Source organism: Homalodisca vitripennis, chromosome X (assembly GCF_021130785.1).
Source record: "Homalodisca vitripennis isolate AUS2020 chromosome X, UT_GWSS_2.1, whole genome shotgun sequence".
NCBI classification, from domain to species: domain Eukaryota; kingdom Metazoa; phylum Arthropoda; class Insecta; order Hemiptera; family Cicadellidae; genus Homalodisca; species Homalodisca vitripennis.
Window position 1 is genome coordinate 67,432,254 of NC_060215.1, and position 22,318 is coordinate 67,454,571.

The 22,318-nt window shown below is 30.9% G+C and overlaps 1 protein-coding gene across 3 annotated transcripts in view; it reads left to right on the forward strand.

Moving 5' to 3' along the window:
- Positions 1-22,318, forward strand: part of LOC124369123 (protein DENND6B) — a 69,766-nt gene that overhangs the window by 33,589 nt on the left and 13,859 nt on the right. The window contains exons 6-9 of one of the 3 annotated variants that reach the window (XM_046826883.1): positions 324-514; positions 1,748-2,019; positions 9,082-9,294; positions 13,947-15,919. In XM_046826883.1, the coding sequence (XP_046682839.1) occupies positions 324-514; positions 1,748-2,019; positions 9,082-9,294; positions 13,947-14,012 (742 nt within the window). In that variant the 3' untranslated portion in view covers positions 14,013-15,919. Of the gene's footprint in view, positions 1-323; positions 515-1,747; positions 2,020-9,081; positions 9,295-12,638; positions 12,755-13,946; positions 15,920-22,318 lie in introns of those variants that run through there. The other 2 variants (XM_046826884.1, XM_046826882.1) reach the window with 2 other exon arrangements.

Consider the following 22,318-nt stretch of genomic DNA (forward strand, 5'->3'; position numbering starts at 1 on the left):
TTACCTCATTTTTCATTTGCAAGCCTCACCTAATAACATTAGAAGTATACCTTGAACATTACTTAATGCAACATTGGACTCTGTGCATCCAGAAACACAAACAGGCTTGAATCCTACATAATATTGTTAGGTTAAATTTCATTTGGAAAACTTTGGTACAGTTTAATATTAATAAATATAAAATATTAAATGATATATTTGAAATACCCTAATTCTAAACAAATGGAATTTCAAATGTATACATAAGTGTTGATATATTGTAAAATTAATAGATCCATACATACATATAGTAAATATTAAGTTGATCATAACTTTTTTTGTAGTATGATAACTCCACTGATGTACTATGCGGATTACCGACCATACTTCACAATACACGACAGCGAGTTTCGAGAATACACAACGAGAACACATGCACCGCCACCGATTATTCTTGGTGTCACTAACCCATTCTTTGCCAAGACACTGCAGCACTGGCCTCATATCATCAAAGTACCTGATTCTTCAAATGGTGGTAATTAATTCAGAATTTTTGAATTTCTCTTTGAAATGATGAATGTATAAGAAGACTGAGTACATCACATTTATGTACAAAACTTTAGCAAAGTTCATTTCCTCTCAATTGTTTTCATTACCTATACCAATGAGTTGTAATCTAAATTTAATTTATATATATATATATATATATATATATTTTTTTTATTAGTTTATATTCGTCCAAAATATTGCTGTATTTAAGAGGGCACACAGGTTACATGCTGGCTGCACATCTTGAGGCTCCTCTTATTACATGGAGCGAAAGTTTAAAACTATGTTATAAATAGGATCTCATATCATATTCAAAAAATTTTCAGTTCTGAAACTTTTCTTTTCAGAAGCAAAATTCTTTTTTTTTTTTTTAAAAAAAAGGAGAGGCCAATTTCTTTTAAACCTTATTCCTCTGCCTGTCTCATGGGCCATTGGCCTATGTGATGATCTTATTAAACAGAATTAGGAGGAAAGTCCATGGTACAGATAAAAAATTCAATGGTCACAGACAGGATTTGAAACTGCTATTTCTAACTCAGGTCCAAAGTCCGACATCCTAAACTACTCAGACACTGGCATTCCCAAATTTGCTTACAGTGATAATGAATTGTTAAATTTACTATTATCTGATAATACTAATAGTTTTTAAAAATGTATGTTTAATATAGATTTTCCCCATAAGAAAATATATTAAATTTATATTAAAAGTTTTGGAGTCAAATTTTCCAAAGATTATTACTACACATGAGGGAGCAACTTCCAAGGATTATAAACATAAACTCAAGTTGAAACAAGGTTATCGTTACCTCTTTATTACTCAACTCATTTAACCATTTTAGGTATGGTTTTTCATATATCTTAAGGGTGCTAACACATAGTTGCATGTTTGGATTACTTTGAAAAAATACCTTTTCTATTAATCATTTCACTTTTTATGAATTAATATATATTTTAAATATAGTGTTTTAGTATACATCTTATCTTGTTCATTCATATTGTTTAAACCAAATTTGCAGTCGTAAAGGATAACATATCATAATGTGTAAACATTTTTTTAGTCTAGATCAATCTATGTTTCAACCCAAAGGAATATTTCTACAGTACAGTATATATATGTCATTTTCATAATGGGGTTTTTCCTAATTTTTCAGTGTTATTGTATCATAAATAATTATTCACTATTATTGTGCATTTAAAAATAGCACAATTTTGTTTCCAGGCAGTTTTCAGAAACACAAGATAAGGAAAGGTAACCATTTGAAGATGCTAGACACAAAGCCAGGAGTTTATACTCAGTACCAGCCATTTCTGCAGAAGGATAAAACAATCTTGAAAAAGGTTTTGAAGGGTGTCCAGACAAAACGGCCAGGAGAAGTGCAGTCGGCTCTTCTGCGACGCCACTTGCTAGAGCTGACACAGAGCTTCATGATTCCTCTCGAGAGATACATGGGAACCCTCATGCCTCTTCAGAAGAATATTTCCCCCTACAAGGTACTGATAAAACTGTGGGTTGTATAAATCAAAAGGTGTGTCAAATAAGAAAAGAAACCACTTTTATTGTATAACGTATATCTTGAGGTGTGAGCAGCTGAATTGTTATATGATTTTTAATCTAAAATAATTTTTATTTTGATTTTAAAATCAAAGCCTCTGTTTTGAGTTTTATTCCCGTTCTTGATTTAATTTGGGTAAAATACAATATTTTAACCAACTGAATAATAAAGATTTAATTTATTGAAATTTATAAATAAAACTATGTCCCATTTACTAAGGATACATTATAAAAGCAACAATATATACAATTTTAAAGGAAATATGTAAATCCTTCAATTATTAATCCTGTTTCCACTAACTTATCGTAGTAATTGAAATATATCGATTCTTCAAATCTTAACCATGTTTCCACTAACTTATCGAAGTAATTGTAATTTGTCATCAAAAATAATTTTACTAAGTACATTATAAACATAGTGAGTTTAAAAATGTTAACAAAATATTAGGATTGTTAAGAAAATATTCATTTTACATGAAAATAGTCATTACATACTAAATCCTAAAATTCTATTTTTTTAGTTAGTTTTTGACAATAGATGTTTGAAGGGATAACATGATTATGTTTTCCAACATTACATATACTGTATATATCATGAAACATGACTTTTCAAGAACTAATACCTTTTCTATTTTTTACATAAACATAAAAAAAAAGCATGCAAGAAATTTAACAATCACTGAATAAGACGATGTATGTAGTACTCTGTGTAAAAGTTAACAACAGGATAAGGTGTATTTGTTTGTTATAATATGTGAATAGTTATTTTTTAAATATTGGTAAAAAAAGGGCTTGACTTTAACACAAGTTTGACCAAGTAGTTGATGCACTTTGTATTAAACCTATTAATTTTTAATTGTTAGAGTTCTCTTCACAATGTGTATTATATTGTATTTGTTATGAATTATAAAGGAGAGTGTGTAGGATAAAGTGTAACAGTATAGTCATTACGGATAGGATTTGCAATACAGGAGACAATATTCCGGTGAAATGATTCATTGTTTACATATAGTGAAAATTGAACATCACTGCTGTACGAATAAATTAGTGATACAGCAAATAGAAGCAGGTTTGAGATTTAATTGTTGAATATCATCAATCGATTCTCGAATCTGAATCTGTTGTGAAGATTTTGTAGTTTCGAGATTCGACTACGATACATTACTATTAGGTCTAACTAATAAGTACCCAAAGTGAAAAGAATGAGAGCCTAGAAACTCTCTTCTTCTAGCATCAAACTTATGAAATGCTCCTTATGAAAAAATAATCAAAAACTTCATAGAGGAAAATCACTTAAATAAAAATATAAGCTGGAATTGAAAGTTAAATTTTAATAATCAGAACAACCAGTTGAAAAATGCATAAAATTAAACAATAAAGAAGAGAAATTTGTAATACAAATTAATATGAAGGGATAAAATTACAAAAAATGCAGAATATGAGAGAATTTGACCATCCAAATGAAAAAATTAAATTATGAGATTATTTTAAACTACAATCATTACAAAGAAAATATAAACAGCTAGTTGAATATTAAATCTTAAGAACAAAAAAATATAGAAATATTATATATACACATATGAAGAAGAAATTAATACACTAAAAAAAAAACAAATTTATACCATTTAAAAATTATAATATCATGGGTTTTGGTTCTTCACTGTTTCATAAAACTCAAAATGTAGGCTGCCCAACTAATTATATTTTGGACTCAGCATAGCTGAACAGTCAAGAATTCAATCAACAAATAGGTTAGTTGCAAATCTGTAAAAATGGTTTCATATACAATGAATAACAACAGCCCTTGGTCTTCGGGATCATATGCTTAGAAGCTGATAATAACATCTGTAAACTACAAGATTCAAACAAGATAAATTTTAGAAAAAAAAACAGATATTAATGTTATGACTTTTAAAGTTGTGCTTAAGTCTCATTTAAAACAGCCAAACTCTTAACTGCAGATGTTTTATGTAACGCTGTTGATCTTTCTATTTTCACTTCAAGTAAATATGCTTGCCTAAGTGAAAAAGTAATGCCTTGTATATCTGCTGCCAATAAGCACATATTGCACTCTGAATCCAAGTGGAATATCTCCTAATTTTAAAATCCACTATAAACATTACAAAAAGATATGTAGAAAAGTTGTTTCCTTAGCCAAATAACAAAACCAATAACAAATCCATAAGGGAGTCTTAAAATAGATATAATATAGAGATAACTAATGTTATTCGGATGGTTGTTGAAAGCAAACTAGGCCAAATTAAATCACATTCAGAATTGTCCAATAGATATTGTAGTAAATTTAAATTGTAGTATAAATGGGCTTTTACGGTTGTATTGTAAATTGAGTAAATTATTTTTGTAAATGTTCCACTTAAATGTTTCCTTTAAAAAAATACAGTAAACGAGTTGCCTCTTTGCAATTATCTGGAGACAGACCAAGTAGAGATGACTTACAGTAAACGAGTTGCCTCTTTGCAATTATCTGGAGACAGACCAAATAGAGATGACTTACAGTAAACGAGTTGCCTCTTTGCAAATTATCTGGAGACAGACCAAGTAGAGATGACTTACAGTAAACGAGTTGCCTCTTTGCAATTATCTGGAGACAGACCAAGTAGAGATGACTTACAGTAAACGAGTTGCCTCTTTGCAATTATCTGGAGACAGACCAAGTAGAGATGACTTACAGTAAACGAGTTGCCTCTTTGCAATTATCTGGAGACAGACCAAGTAGAGATGACTTACAGTAAACGAGTTGCCTCTTTGCAATTATCTGGAGACAGACCAAGTAGAGATGACTTACAGTAAACAAGTTGCCTCTTTGCAATTATCTGGAGACAGACCAAGTAGAGATGACTTGTAAAATTTTGAATTTTAAAATAATTTCTTCATTAGATCCAAGAATAGTAGTTTTCAATTTTAAAAAAATCAAATGAAATAAAAAGGAGAGAGAGGGGCTTGGATGAAATGAGGTGCTTTTTACCATTTAGACATATATTGATTTGATTAAATATTGTGTCAAACTTATCATAAACCAGTCACCCTGACAGAAGGTTTTCTTGGTAAGTTAAAACCTTCATACACAGTCTTATTTTTTATAAAGGGGGTATGGAAATGATCTTTCTAGGTATCATTTTGATTGTGCTTGTGTCTTCTTTTTCAAAAATCTTTTTAAGTAGCTGTAAAATTACAATTTATGAATTGTATGGAAAAAAATAGTTTTCTAAATTCAAATCAGTTTGATTTTTAAAAACAGCGAGAAACATTTAAATACTCAAAAAATGCTATAAGTTGCCTTTGTTGACTGTGTGGTGATCTCTTTTGATTGGTCATTTTGGTTATGTGGTGTACTCTGTGTACTTTCAAAGATTTTTATTGTGGCAACCTTGTAATGTTAATATAAAAATTACAAAAATATGATATTAAAGACTTTGAATTGGCCTGGTTTCCTTCCTGCTTTGCAAGAAGTACACAAAGAACAAAAATTACAATACATTAAAAACATGAATCTGTTTCTCATGGTTCAGTTTTTGTCCCTGTTTATTTTCAGTTTATCTAATAAATATGATTTAAAAACAGCAGCAAAAATGAACATATTTTAATATACTGTTGTACAACAATGATATGCGAGGAAGTAAACACTGATCTATGTATGGTTGTGTGGTGTTGTGGTTTGAGAGCTTCAGCCTCTGAGTGGCTGGTTTGCAATAAATGGCCTCTCCATGCATGTGTGTAAAGTTCAGATAATAGAGCTTGTTACAAATCAATCAACAAGTAATGACATCAGTATAGTTTCATCAAGTGACCTAGTTTTAAAATGTAATGATTCACTCAAATTCTTATGTTATAAATCGGTAATAGATTAAATCAGCAAATACACATCAAGAATTTACAGTAAAACTAGCTTCTGTAATTGTTTATTAGCAGTTCTTAGAAATATTGCAAGTCATAAAACACAACTTAAATCACGTATGTATTGCCTCCGTAGTGACTTTTGGCAGCAATTAGGGGTTATACAAAATAAGCATATACAGCTTTTAAGCTAGAAAAAGCAGTATGAATGGTAAAAAAGTGCCTCCACATATATTTGTAAACTTTTCTTTAAGAAACATTGCGTTCTGATCTTTCTTTAGCTATTGCATCTTAAAATTGACATGTATGGTTAAACAAAGGTTTACACAAAAGGTTACACAATAGTGAAGAGTCTACCCTCCCACACTCAGATATGAAGGCCAGTTAAGGTGGCGTAATCAGTTTTTGGTAACAGTAAAATATGTAAACATAGTATTTCGTTCAAAAGTGGGAAGCAAGGGATGTATATTTACAGATGTAGGGAATGACATGCCAGAGGCGTGGTGAACTAGGTTCTCGCTAAACCTCGCCCCCTGATTCGAGTGACAAGTGGTCACAGCAAGTAGGTCATCAAGGACGTTTGATTGCATGATATGCTGTTTGATTCAAATTCAAAATATTTATTACACATTGACAGTTGAATAATTATATACGGTAAGTAATAAAAATAGGTGCATGGTCAAGTTTAAAAAAAGTATATCTAAGATACAAACATTGCAGTTTGTACTGCATGTATTGTCTATATTGTACTATGTCTATAAAGAATAATACAATCATCCTTATATTTCATAGCCTGAAGGGATAATATGATGTAAAAATGAATAATTGCATAATGGGTTGGGATTTTAAAATTGATTAGTTACTGTTTTATTTATTTGTTGAAAAACTGTTTTCAGCATTTCATTTATAGTGTAGTAAGTTTTTTCCTGAGGAGTTTTTTAATACTATTTTGAATATTATTATTTTTAAGCTCTTTTAGTGACAAAGGTAAACACTTGTATAAGTGAATTCCCATATATTGTGGAGTTTTTTAAAATAATAGAGTTTGTGAATTGGAAAGGCAAGAAGAATTTTGTGTCTAGTATAATGATTATGCTAATGTTTGGTCAAAGGTTTTTGGATTTTATGAATTCAAAAATATATGAACATAATAGTTTGAGTATTTTAGATTTTTTAAATAGCGATCGGCAGCTCTCTCTAAAGTTTGCACTAACAATTACTCTCAGAATAGCTTTTTGGGCTTTAAATACATTTTTTTAATTAGGAGATGAACCTTAGAGTACATTATCATATTTCAGAATTAATTGTACATAGGAAAAGTGTACAATCTTACACATAGAAATAGATACTGAATCTGCTAATATCTTCTTTGCAATGCAAAAAGAGTTTAGTTTGTGTACTAGATAATTAACATAAAATTTCCAGTTTAAATGTTCACCAATTTTCAATCCTAAAAATGTATGTGAATCAACTAGGTTTAATCTGCTACATTTCAAGACATTGTTATGATTAATTGTTGTTTTAAAATCCATTTAATTTGTTTTGGTTTGGTTTAATAACAGTCCAGCAGTATTGAACCATCCATCAAGTTGATTTAGATTTCTTACGATTGATTCCTCCATTTTTTTTTTTTTTGTTCTCTTAAAACAAGAAGCTTATAAATTGCACTTAGTTCTATAAGGACCTTAGCGCTGCTTCCGGAGTGACAGGATGGTTAATGTTTGGGGGTAGGAGCCGCCTCATATCGAGATCCATGAGGAAGAATTAGGGCACTAATCTCAGTCATGTCCCCCCGGAAGAAGGGGAGGCCAGCTTTGAACCAGCCTCTCCAGTCAAAGCAGACAGGAGGTGGCACACCCTTGTTGAGGCTACCAAGAACCTCTGATACGTAGGGAACAAACATTTGCGGTTAGTGATGTGCCGGTCCTGGACATCCATAAGGTTACCCAGATTTAAGTGACACATCGGTTTTTGCTGTGCCCAGTGGTAGGTTTAACTGGAAGGTATAAACCAGCCAGAAGTGATCCCTACTGGGTAGTTGATTCCTCCATACTCGTTATGTTGTTTTCTGGAATTAGTATATTTTTATCGTCAGCAAATAAAATAAAATTAGTATTTGGAAAGTCAATTGGTAAATTATTAATGTTGACTAGAAAAAGAATTGGACCTTGATAACTACAGAGATGGAGTATGTGCACTTGTTGTTACAGTAATTTTTATTTAAATATAGGTAGCCGAAAAAAAAATGGTGCTAGATAAATAGACGTAGTAATATCTTGTTGAATAGATTGTACTAAAGAGTTTCAGAATGGTGCAAGAGGAGAAATTGTACTAATAGTGCTGTTAAGCTGTCCCTGATTACGAAAAATATAGTCCAAAAAAATGGTTTACATACCTGTTTGTTTACATACCAGTAAAAACTTTAATTAATACTCAACCACCTTTACCACAAGCACAAAGACAACTAAGACTGACTGATGTGGTCATCATGTGTAGGCTGGACCTAGCAACAGCCAATATAGACGCTGATGGGCCGACCTTGCGTGCCAAGCATACTGTAACAAGCCCAAGAGATTAGTAGAGAGGTAAGGAGAGGAAGGCTGGCGGACATCCATAATGATTGACAGTATTAATTCACTCTATAAATCAAATCTGTGCAGTTCAAGTTGTTGTGTTTTTGTGTAGAAATGTGTTTAGGACAGACAAGTACAAAGGCTCTTCCAGATGTGTAAAATTTATGAGAAACTTCCAGGGTGTTTGGTGTTGTCTTTAGTAAAACAACGTCAAATTATGGATGTGTGATAGTTGTTTATGAATTAGTAGAACCATTGTAACAATCTATGGGTGTAATTTTTGTAACCTGATTCTGAATAAAGCAGTAGTACATGATCTGAAATCATGATATATTTTTTAATGTGAAATGAGTGAATTTATCTTAAAGGGCCATGAATTTAAAAAATCCAACCTAAAATTGGTTCCACCACTTTAAGGCTAAAATTGTTTGAAAACCCTCCCCTCTCTTATGGGTCCTAAAATTTATGAGAAACTTCCAGGATGTATTAAGTAAATTAATAATTACAATTTTTTTTAGAAAATCAAAAGAATGCTTCATTATATGTGTGTAAAAGAATTTTATGGTTTTGTAGGCAGCTCCTCAACCATGGCCGTTCAATCCTGATGATTTTATAGCATCACTGGAAACATCAGGTCCACAGTTGACATCAGGAGTGAAGGGTGACTGGGTTGGACTCTATCGTAAATTTTTCCGTTCCCCCAATTTCAGTGGTTGGTACAATGCCCGCTACAAGGGTATGAGTCAGAAACTTCAAATCCTGCAACTTGAGGCTCTCTCTGATGCGGTAAGTTCTTAGTTTGGTAGTAATTCCTGTTTATAATATTTGTATTCATTTAATAAGGTGTGGAGAAATAAAATGGAATAAAAACATGAAAGTTGGTTAAAACCAGAAGGAATTGTGATAATTTTTACAAAAACTGTGATGGTGAAAATAGTACATCCACGAACTTATTGAGAAAAGTCATAAATGTGTCTGTTAGAATGTTATTCATAAATAATCCGGGGTTCAAGCCCTGTAGTATTCACAAGGTTGCTTAACTCTCAGTCTTAAAAACTAAGTGCAATGGTAAAGATCAAGGTCAATCAGACCGACATCCAATACCTTCCTAAATCATAAAGTTAAACTCAATTCAAAAACAATCAGGGTTGAGTCGACTTAGTTATGATGTAGCAAACACTGAATATTCTGCCTTTCTGGCACTTGATGGTTCAAGGGAGATCTATAGGACAACCGATTTCAGAAAATTTGGCATTTATCTCATTCAGGCGGCTTCCTCTGAATTGTTTGTCTGTTGCTGCCATTGGAGATTTTAGAATCAAAATAAGAACAAGGATAGTTACACCTGCAAGCTTTGTTCTATAGTATTGGTGATTTTAACAGGCCCCAGGTGTTCTGATAGGCAAGGAGTTGCACTGACCTTAGCAATTCGGGTTACCTGTAGGACTCCCATGAGAATGGGATCTGGATTGACTGCTAGAGATCTTCAGTTCGTCCATCACAAACAGCGCCTTGAAATGACTTTGTAGTGTGTTAATTTTTTGTGAGAGGGACGATTCATCCAGATCCAAAGATGTCAAACGCAACAGATGGTTGGTCCCCTAGGAGAATTGGTAGGTCTAGTCGACTGAGGATGACTATTGGAGTAGGTAGAGCTCTCTTAGTGTATGGCTGTATACACAGCTTCATATGCACAGAGTTTGGAGAGAAAGTATAGAGTAGTGCAATAATTCAGGTTAAAGATTGACAGATATGCCTTGACAAAGGGCTTTAATTTACCAATGAGTTCCTCATGGTTGTGGAACCAATTGTTTATCAAATTGTTAAGAACATTTCCTGTTTGACCTTTCCTGCACATCCTACTAAAGCCAAATGAATATCTGGAAGTTGTATTCATATCCTGTACTAAAAACCATCCTCTGAGGATATTTCTACAGATGATTTGTCCTGTAACAAGTCCTGTTTATAATTTTTTGGTTGAGTAAAAAGAGCGAAAACCCAGATTTTAACATGTGAATCTTAATATGGTGGGAAGAGCAGGTTTACTTTAGCAAATTGGAATGTTGCTTCCCTCTTTTCTTAAATTAGAGGTAATGTTAAACCTGTTCAGTTTAACATTATGTCTCTAGATCAAGATGGGATATTTTGTGCCCACTGGGCACTGAAACAAAGAGAAAGGGGTTTAATTTGAAAAGTTCAGTCTTGCAGAATTGCAAAGCCAAATTTACACTAACTGATGTTTATTTTACTCACTATACTATATTAACACAAAATATTAAGTGCAACTTTGTTGTTTTTGGAATTTTGGCATTAAACACTTTAAATTCAATCTCTCTACGGTAAAAAAAAAACAGCCTGCTACATCCCATGTGTGTTCAATTTAATGTCCTTATATAATAAAAAAAATTATGGTTGCCTGTAAAGTCGGTTTTACGGGCGAAAGATTTTACGTGACAACGTCTTTTTCTCGGTAGAATATTTATTGATATGAATATTATTAAATTGCACAATAGGAACAAGGAATTGAATGAAAATAAGAATTGCACAAATTTTAACTATAGAAATATATTTTGTTTACTAAAACATTGTACATAATTTGAAATTAATTAAAATTTGTTATTGTAAATGGTAAAGTTGAATAAAACATTTACTAAAATTGGAATTTGAAATTCTTGCTAAACACAGTTAAATTCTAACTCCGGCGCGTGGTGATTGGTCGGTTTAGTTCGTTTGTTTGGTCGCACTGTTATGACAGGTTAGAGGTTATAATTTGTTATTTTAAATGTTTGACTAGCAATACGCGCTGTTTCTTCTCAATCGACTGAATTACGATTGATTGCAGAGTGATTTAAACTAATAATTTACTTAACACTATCAACATTTGTCAATAGTATGACATAACCTATAAACTCAGTTTCTCAACTTTTGTGTCAATCTAACAATTAATCAATCAATCATAGTTTACGATAATGAAATATCAGTGTACAATTATTTACCTTTATTGTTGTAGTTGTTGTAAATGACGAATCTAAGCACTCCACATTTTCACGAATAAACATAGTTATCTGCTTTATCCCGTGCGGCGGACCCACAGTTATCTGCTTTATCCCGTGCGGATCCCGTGCGGCGGACCCACTGGACGGGCATCGTAACGTTACCAGGCGTTACACTTTTTCATGAGTGACTCCGAGCCGCAACCTAATTTAAGACGTTGTCACGTCAAAAATAACCTTCAAATTTGGTAAAGTTAAACTTACTCTTACTCTCCTTTCAGTACACTTATTTTAAAGCCAAACTCTCACTTTCAGTTGTTAGATTTCCTGTAAACACACTAAACAATCTTAATGCCAGGCAGCTGGCTATCGAATGTTAACTGCAACAACAAGCAAGCATTACTGGGTTTCAGTTGTGAAAGTAAGTGCTGCCAACTGCACAATTTCTTCTTTATCACACTGTTGCAATGATAAAAAATTACAATACAAAAACTAAAAATAAGTTTGGGATTGAGACTTAGCAGAATAAAATTAATAATACACTTTTTTATAATCTAAAACTCAAACTACTGATGTACCATTAGTTGATCCTAAAAAAACTTAAGTGTTTTATTAACTGTCAAATTTATCTTCTGATAATGCCTCTGAACAACATAGGTTCTAGGAATAACTTTAGAAATGCAGTATTAGCCATCCAAGTTAATAGCTGAGTGGCTAATGAGCTATTAATATTAATTCTCATTTATTTATTTGACGGAAAACCCTTGGCAACATGCTTTACCAATAAGTTATTGAAAGACAGCAATAACAATAACTAATATATTGTATATTCAACTAAACAGCAGTAGATGGCATACCAAGAAAAAAACTCATTGAAATACAGAAACTTATTGTTATTAATAATAATAATAATGATTATGATGATTAGCATAACCATACAAAGAATATTTACCATACCTTACTTTAACATAAGTTAAAAACCACAAATCTCCTACATTTTACATTGATAGCTAGAAGAACAATTTTCCACTACGCAAAATTCACTAAAATTACAGTAAAAACTTTAATTAATACTCAACCACCTTTACCACAAGCACAAAGACAACTAAGACTGACTGATGTGGTCATCATGTGTAGGCTGGACCTAGCAACAGCCAATATAGACGCTGATGGGCCGACCTTGCGTGCCAAGCATACTGTAACAAGCCCAAGAGATTAGTAGAGAGGTAAGGAGAGGAAGGCTGGCGGACATCCATAATGATTGACAGTATTAATTCACTCTATAAATCAAATCTGTGCAGTTCAAGTTGTTGTGTTTTTGTGTAGAAATGTGTTTAGGACAGACAAGTACAAAGGCTCACCTGTAACCAGTAAAAGGCAGTATAAGTATAAATATGTTTTCTTGTTGTTGGTCTGCTTTTAAGTGCTTTTTTATGTTTTATTTTCTGATGATTCACTCGGTTAGTTCAGGAGATCAATGGTATGGTAACTCGGATAATCTGGACTCAGAACTTTAAAAATAATTTTCTCTACATGTGAGAACTAATGCTCTAAATTGCATATTGATCATTCTTTAAGTTTTTACATAAATAAAAATCTATATCTGAAAGAAGTATATATCCATACTTCAGTTTGTAATCTTTTAAATAAAGTCATTATTATAATGACCACCTTATTCATACTGGGAAAGGCTAATTTAAATTACAGAAGACAAATAAATCATTAGTAAACAATCTAGTACACAAATTCTAAAAGATATATTATTTCTATTTAAGAACTGGTAAAGTATTGACAGAAGTAAACCATTGCTTGATGAAGTGTGGCTTAATAAATCTATTATTTATCCCTAATTAAGTGTCAATAAATAATACATTTATAGCATAGAAATCTGAAAGGCAAGTACAACAATTTTACTATTAACATAGCAATAGTGTCATAAAATTAACTCATCGCTGTTTTTTTTTTTTTAATTAGAAATGCATTTGAGAAACAGTTTTGTTATCTTAGATAAAGAAGAATGTAAATGAGAGTTGTAAAGAAACCTGCTTTGCTTTTGTATCTTTATAGTTTTATTTAAAACTTATTCACTACCACTTGTATATCCAGAAAGTTGGGTTTCATTATTAATCATATTCATTCTGAATCAAGTAATAGATCTAGTTAGTGTTGTTCAGGATAAAATTTTTGAGTTTGACTTATTCCTTCTTGGAGTAAGAGTAAAAGTAACTTAGAAACTTACTAGTAGGAAGACAGTATTTATGCTGGAGAGTAAAGTGTTGTACCATAGTGAGTCTGAAGGTAGTTGTAAAGATTAATATGTCTAGTAGACTTAAAACTGTCTTATACTGCACTTCATTCTTATAAATATTTTAACTGCATATATGTACTAATTTGATCTATTTATTAAATTTTATTATGGACTGTAGAGTATGTGTTTTCTTCTAGGATATATCTCAACAAGCAAGAGGGCGTCGGTGGTGGGAGTGCTTGGTCTGTTCTCGCAGACCCTAATTTCACATTCTTTCATTTTAAACTTTTGAATTGGATTCCGCAACATTAATGTAATTTTCACTCTTTCTGTAACGCTATTGTGTGTTCTAGTTGCATTTCAAGAAAATTAAGTAGTTTTTCAATATTTTAATAATTTGATCTGGTACTTTCGACTTGAAAATATTGTTGTAATAAACTTGGCTTAAACTCTGTACCCCGTATTTGTGAAAAATGCAAAAAATTTTTAGATAATTTGTTTTCTTTTTATGTTATTAATACTTTTAAATAGGCTTAACTTAAATTCAGAATGGACAAACATTCCCTTGTCGTTAGTATGTGAGAACCAGTAAATATAACCAAGTACAGTTATGAGAAATGTGTATCGTATCTTACTTTATATTATAGTAGTATGTCTCAATTATCTGAAAATTTGTATTACATAAAAAAATATAAATGGTAACAGCACAAATTACTTTCTCTTAATCTTTGAACTGAAAATCAAAAACTGATTATTGTTCGTACTCTCGCATTGCTGAGAGTAGACATGTGATGAACACACAAAATGCAGTAACTAGACATTGGGCAGCAACGTTAACCTGATACCAAATTTATTTATTGGGTGTTATGGCATTAGGATGAGTATAATTTATCTTAAAATAAACTCCATCAATAATCTAAAACCCATCCTTCCTCAAATTATGCCCGCTATTAGCATTGTCATAAAGTAAAATGCTTATTTTTCTCTTATATGCTAAGGAGTCCAAAGGTAGTTTATAAAACCAAGCTTGTAGTAAATGAAAGTGTATTTTAGTCTTTGACATAAATATAGATGGAATACATACAATTTTACATTTGAAGAGGAGCTGGTAAAATGTATCACTTTTGGTTTTCATTATTCGGTTGTGAATTTTCAATTTAAAGTTCTATCAAAATCAGTTGACTTTTATTTCATATTACTGTATATTATTTGCACATTGCTAGAGACTAGTCTTGTGTTTGTAAAAATTGCCTGGTATGCACTTAACAGTATGAATCTGAAATATGTCTCAAAAACTTACTTTATTTATGTATTGGATTTTACCTCATTACAAATCAAACACTCAAAATTTGCCTAATTTTCAAACTCTATAGTTAGTTGTACTTAATTTAAAATGACTGTGTTATAATGAACTGTGTTAATAGTTTTTAAATTAGTTGTAAAGTTTGTTTTAATGTAAACATCTTATTAACTTTGAATTTTGTGAGTAAATTAAATGTGTAATTATTTGATACTGTAGTTGTTATTTAGATTATTGTACTTATTGCCTGTAGGTTGGCTTAGTTGCATAATATCAGAGAAGTATTCCCAGTCACCAGTTTAAACTTGCCATTGGATTAATGAGTACATTCCCTCTATTAAATATGTCAATGATAATTTGTTTGTATTGTTATACATTATTAGCAATTCAATAGCATGTCATAAAATTCTTAGATATACGAAAATTCAACCAATAGTAAGAAGACTATTTCAACAAACACATCATTTTTCAGAATATCTAAAGGAACTACATCAGTATTGATGATAATCGGTTGTTGGTTGGTTGAGCTCCAGGAATTATGATAAAGTTCTGTCACTTCAAACTTATCTATATAGATGAATGTTATTATTGGTAGTTTCGGTTTAACATCTATTGACTGAAGATGGCTCTCCACAGTGAGGCTGAAATATTTCAAGAGTTGAATTGCATAAGCAATGTTTCAACGCGGTATAAACGAGAAAATGTAGATGTCGGTAATGACACTGGCCCAAGAACTAAGATATATTTTTACAATCTGAGTTTAACAAATGTACCATGGTGTCACTTTTTAAATGAACTGTTTTTTGTTATCAGATGTTTCTCCAGTATTATTATTGTGAGCTTTTTGTATCAGAAGGAATGTGTAATTACTCTATACACATTCCACTAAGTTGAGTTGTAAGTTGAGTCTAGTCCACTAATCTTCTCTCAATCTTAACATCAATCATCAAAGATTGAGGCGATACATAACATACCATCGTGATGGCCGGCTCTTCATGTGGCATACATATGAAACTAGAGTGTACCTCTTAACCCTTTCGGGGCCAGGAGGTAATATATTGCCACCATAAATCTTGTCTGAAAAGTGCCAAGCGGCAATATATCGTCTCCTCGATATTCGTTGTTTTTTTTTTTAAAATAAAACGTCATATGATTAAAGTTTTATGTTTTTTTATTTCCTGGTATATTTGTAGATAAATTAATATGAATATAATTTTTATTTTGTAATTGTTACGTGACATTATCAGCTGACTGCTGCCAGTGTCATAAAACATTTATTTATGAGAGAAATAACACAACATTTTATATGGATGTTCCTTTCTAAATGTATAATATAATAAATCAGCTTCCCACAGAAAATTATTTTTACGTTTTTAGTTATTTGCAAAAAATATTTAAAACATTCTTTTTTATGTAATCTATTAATACATTTTTTTAAATTTGAAATTACTTAAAACTACATCTATATATTTTTTTGTTAATAGTATATATATCTATACGAGTAATTTGGTGCTACTTTTAGGTCATTGTCTAATTTTTATGAAAACTTATAAATTTTAATCTAAGAGACTGCAAAATCGCCAATTTTAGCCTGGCACTTTTGACTAGTCACAAGGGGATATGAGATGTGAAAACATTTTGCAATATCTCATATTTGCCCCTGGCCCTGAAAGGGTTAAAAGGTATTATTCACTGCAGAAGGTATTAAACGTCATAAAATAATGATGATTCTTGTGTTTCAATCATTATTAAACATTCCGTCTAACAGCATAAAAATACTAGATTTTAAGTTGTTTCGTTGAACAATTTAAATTTTAATTAAAGCTCAATCAGTTAAATTATATTTTCAGTGAGCTAGGAACTACATGATCTAAATAAAAATAGCAGAACTTGCAAACAATGTAATCACCCTTGATGGAGGCCCATTCAGAATTTTGAGAATTTATTTAGAGTTGTGTGGGACTCCAACAACTATAATGTTCTCTACTACTTTGGTTGGTTTATCTCGTCCATTACTCCTGGCTCAGGACTTGTGACTATGGCTTGGGAGTTAAAATACTTTAACGGTCAATTAAGTGGCCGACAGTGGGCAATCCACACAAGCTGAGAGCCCCCACCTGCAGTGTTGCCACTTAGTTATGCTATAACTTGATTGTATTGTAAGGTGATTCATGTATAGCTAGTTTATATTCGTTAACCCTGTCAGAACTTCCTTGTATGAGTTTCCTTGCCTAAAATTCAGTCCAGTTTGTTCCAAAATTAAATTTTGTTGTAGAAAAATAGTATTTTCTAAACTAACAAGGTACTCTGATGATTTTAATTATTTTTCTTTGCATAAAATGGGGAACAATATGAAATATATTCTTTATTTTGTTCAAAACAATAGGTTGTTTACCAACCAATAAAAATGTGGAAAATAATTAATAAATGTCCTAACGCATACATACCTTTAATTACAAGTTAGTCTTAAGGCAATTTTAAGTTACTTCATCAGTTTTCATCAACAATCTATTTCATATAGGAGAAATAAAAAATAATAATGGTAAAAATTGGAAATAGCGAATCAAAATGAATAAGAAAATTAAGGTATCGATTAACCTTTTTTCTCTTTGTCCTTGTTCATATTTCTTTTAGTCATTTCAAAACATGGTAACTCGCTATAAAAACACTATACATCAAGCAGCTGGCTATCAAGTTGTGACTACTAATATATTGTTAGTTGGTCTTAAAAAACTAACAATGTTTAATTATTGAATCTAAAAGAGTTAAGAGTTAATAAATGTATTGTTACCTATTGATGTTATCATATGACTACTTCAAATTACTGTAAAAGTGCACCCAAGGTTAACAACATAAGTGAAGGAGTTTTACTCTTTTTAGCAGGTTCATTTGATTATAAATGTGTTGATAAACAAGGATTAGACATATAATATCTGTATAACATTTACTTATGTAGCCTGCACATTTAACTTATAAACAAAATTTCCTAATTAATAGAAAATGCCTTTATATATATAACTGATTTTTAAGTAATATTGTGTCACACAGCTCAACATGATCTTTCCAAAACTTTCTTAAAGTGTTTAGTTTAAATGTGAAATATTAATTAGTGTATACTAAATATTGTAACTGAAATATTTATTATTAACAGTATTTTAATGTTTAGGGGTTAAATCATTAAAATAAAATAAAAAATCTAAATTAGCAAAATATTACCACCTGAGATTATATTTAAAATAGTGTTATGTTGACATGCGTATTTTTCCCATAATAATCCAATTAAAATAGACAGAGATGTATGTTAACTATAAATTAATTTAGAAATCCTACAATAGAAAGGAACTATCCCAATTATAAAGTTAAAATGAGTACATAATTTATAGCTAAACTCATCTTCATCCAAACTTACAATGTAGTTTTAATTAATTTGAAAATAAAGTATTCATTTGATTGTGCTTGTCTAAGCAGAAGTAATGTACAATAAGGCTTTCAAGGGATATTTCGTTGGAAAAATATACTTTGTATTTCCTACCTAATTGATATGTAATTAGTACAGATCTAATAACAATTTTAATAAAAGCAAGGTTCATTAATAACAATACAATACAATACAAATTCACTTTATTCATAATTTGTACATAACATAACATGTAACAAACATAAAATGGTGTCAGTTTACAATATACCATACATTACAATAATTATGGTATCATAAGATAATACAAGGTGCATAATGACTACCCAATCTACAAAATTTATATTCTAGGCCCATGACAAATCGGTCATTATAACGGTTATCATTATATACAAGATTATTTTGTGTATTTTACATTTCAGTCCTTAAGGCTACTAACTAAAAACAAAAAATTCATCAAATGAATAAAGTGGTCTACTGATCAAATACTGCTTTAGCTTATTTTTAAAGTTTTGAAAATTGTCAATTGCTAAGATATCTTTAGGTAAATTATTGTAAAATCTAATGCCTGTAACTATTGGTTTTTTCCTTGTGAACTGTAAATTAATCTGTGGAGCTGCCAATTGATTAAGGTGTCTAGTTGAATAGTTATGGAAGGTGCCTAATCTAGGTAAGCTGTAATTAGCTTTCCTTACTTCTAATATAGTGTCCATAATGTAAAGCCCATAAATAGTTAAAATACCTAAATCTGAAAATATTTGTTTCACTGACTCCTGTCTCTGTAAATTTAACATAACCCTCATAGCCTTTTTTTGTAACAGCAAAATACTTTGCAAATTAGCATTACTGGTTGCTCCTTACAAAGCAACACCAAAAGAAATATGCGAGTGAATATGTGAGTAATAAACCATTTTTAAAGTTTCCAGATTACAATATTTTGAAATTGATTTCAATGCGTAAAGACCAGAAGATATTTTCTTTTGAATTACCTGTATGTGACCATCCCAAGTTAAGCATTCATCCAACGTCAAACCTAAAAATTTAAATTGATCTACTCTTTCTATTTGTGTGTTTTGAACCTCAATTTTTGGCTGTGGACTGAGTTTATTTTTGTGTGTACAAAATGAAATATATTTAGTTTTATCTGCATTAAGTGACAAATTTTTTTCACAAAAATAATCATATATTGATGTCATATTTTGGTTTGCTATATTTTCTATTTCGTTTAGAGATTTATGAGATATAACTAGGTTACAGTCATCTGCATACAAACACATTTTACTATTTAAATTTAATACAGTATTCGGCAAGGCTTTAATATAGCACAGAAGTAATAGGAGGCCAAGTATAGAGCCTTGAGGGACTCCATATTTAATTATTTTCATTTTTGATTTAACAGAGGTTAGTTGACCATTCTGAATATGAGGAAGTTCAACGTATTGTTTTCTCTCTTTAATATGGGAAATAAACCAGTTCAACGGCACACCCACAATCCCTAAATGTTCTAATGTTCTAATAAGAGTGTTATGGCAGACTCTGTCAAATGCTTTGCTGAGGTCCATAAATATACCAAAAGCACGATTACCCGAGTCCACAGAATCCAGAACTGACTCCACAAACTCAATTCCAGCAGTGATGACAGATCTACCCGACCTAAACCCATGCTGCTCCTCCTCAAATAACCCATTAGTTTCTAAGAATTCCACTAACCTAATATGCATTACACGCTCAAATATTTTGGAGAAGGTTGGCAGTATTGACAATGGACGATAATTAGTAGGATCAGTTGTACTACCTTTCTTAAAAACTGTTTTTATTTTAGAAATTTTCAGTTTTTTTGGAAATATTCCACTCACAAAAGAAGAGTTAATAACATGCATCAATGGTTTAATCAATAAATATTTTGCATTTTTTATAATAGGCATAGGGACATCGTCATACCCCGCAGAGAATTTATTTTTAAAAGATGATATGACTTTATCAAGTTCGATTTCACTTAAAGGCTTTATACAAAGCTGTTTGTTGGGTGGATTTTGAGTAATTAAATTATTACTATTATGGTTAACACAGATAGGGAAATTTTGAACTATACTGTCATCTACAACATTTATGAAGTGACTATTAAATATTTGACAAACTTTGTATGGATCTGAGCTCATTTGGCTATCTGCAATCAATCTAATGTCATTGTTTCTTTCTATTTTAGGTTTTATTTCTTTATTTATTATTTTCCAAGTAGATTTGCAGACATCAGAATTCATGATTTTATTATTTATAAATTCTTTTTTTGCATCAATGGCATTTAAATGATATCTTTTTTTTCTTTCATTAAGTAATTCTTTTGTAGCCCTATATTTAGTTAACCTAACAGTCTGACTTAATGCAATGAATTCTTCCTTTTCTTTTTTAAGTTCATAGTTTATCCGAATGTCCTTATTAATGTTATCAACCCTGGATTTTACTAATGGAAAGTATAAATTGAAATAATACATAAATATGCCGTAAAAAGTGTCATATTTATGTTCTACTGGAGCATTGTACAGATCTAGCCATGTTTCTGAAGCTAATTTTTTAACAAATAAATCATTATTTTCTTTTGTAAATTTTCGTTTTAGTTGTGAAATTGGCTGGTTTTCTTTTTTATTAGGATAAGCTATTTCTAACAGCTGAGCATCATGATCAGATAGCTCCATGACCAGACCAGAAACCGAAAGTTGTGACTTATCAATATTAATAATAATATTATCTATACCACTTTCAGAACCAATGGTAACCCTTGTAGGAAAATTAACAAGATATTGTATGTTGTGCTGAATTAAAGTATTCTTTAATCCATTATGAGCTGAATTCTCCTTTAAAACATCTATATTTATGTCCCCTGCCAGAATTATATTTTCATATTTAGTAAGTAACATACCTAGAGCAATGTCAAGCTTATTCAAGAACACATTATCATACATTATGTATGCCAGGAGTTCTGTACAACCCAACTATAATTATTGACAAATTGCCTAGTTTACCATCTACTGCACAACACTCAAATTCTTTTTCACTTATTAATTCTGTAATTTTTGGAATATTAACATTTTTTAATTGTGTACTACTTTTGCTGTTAGTAAGTATCATAACTCCTCATTTATTAATCATAAATAACATTTTATGAAAATAATATTATTATGTGTATAAGTTATTTAGTTAAATTATTAAGTTTTATTTAAATATAAATAACCAACACTGCTATAGCATCATACAGTGTATTTAACAGATGTTTATGGATATAAGAAATAGCTCATTAATTAACAACATATAATTAGCAACATATCAGAGGCCAGATTTTGCATTTGGTGATGTTACTTTATAAACCTTTTGGTATTTGTATACAAAAAAATAACATGGCCATTCATTATGCAGTGCTGGGCCGGCCAATAAATCTAGATCAGCACGTTTGCTTGCAAATCCTCAACAGTATTACAGAAACAACGCTTGCAGCACAAAGATTCAGTCCAGTGCAGCCAGAACTATAGCATCCTAAAGACTCAACTTGACGCTTAATTAAAGGTACACATTGGTAAACCAAACACCACAATATGTCTAATATTGTAACTGTTACATATAAAATGTTCATTAATGTTTTGGTAGTACGTACCTAATTAGCAAAATAATCTTTGTTCACGATTGAATTACACCCTGATTCACATGGAGTTGGTTTTGGATTACATAGTATACATCAAAGAAGTGTTTGTGATAATGTCATAAATTTAGGGCACAAATGTAATGTGACAATAGTCTTTATAGGGCTCCGAAAATTCTTATGAACACGATACAAGATTGCATTATTGTGTTTGGTTTGCCAG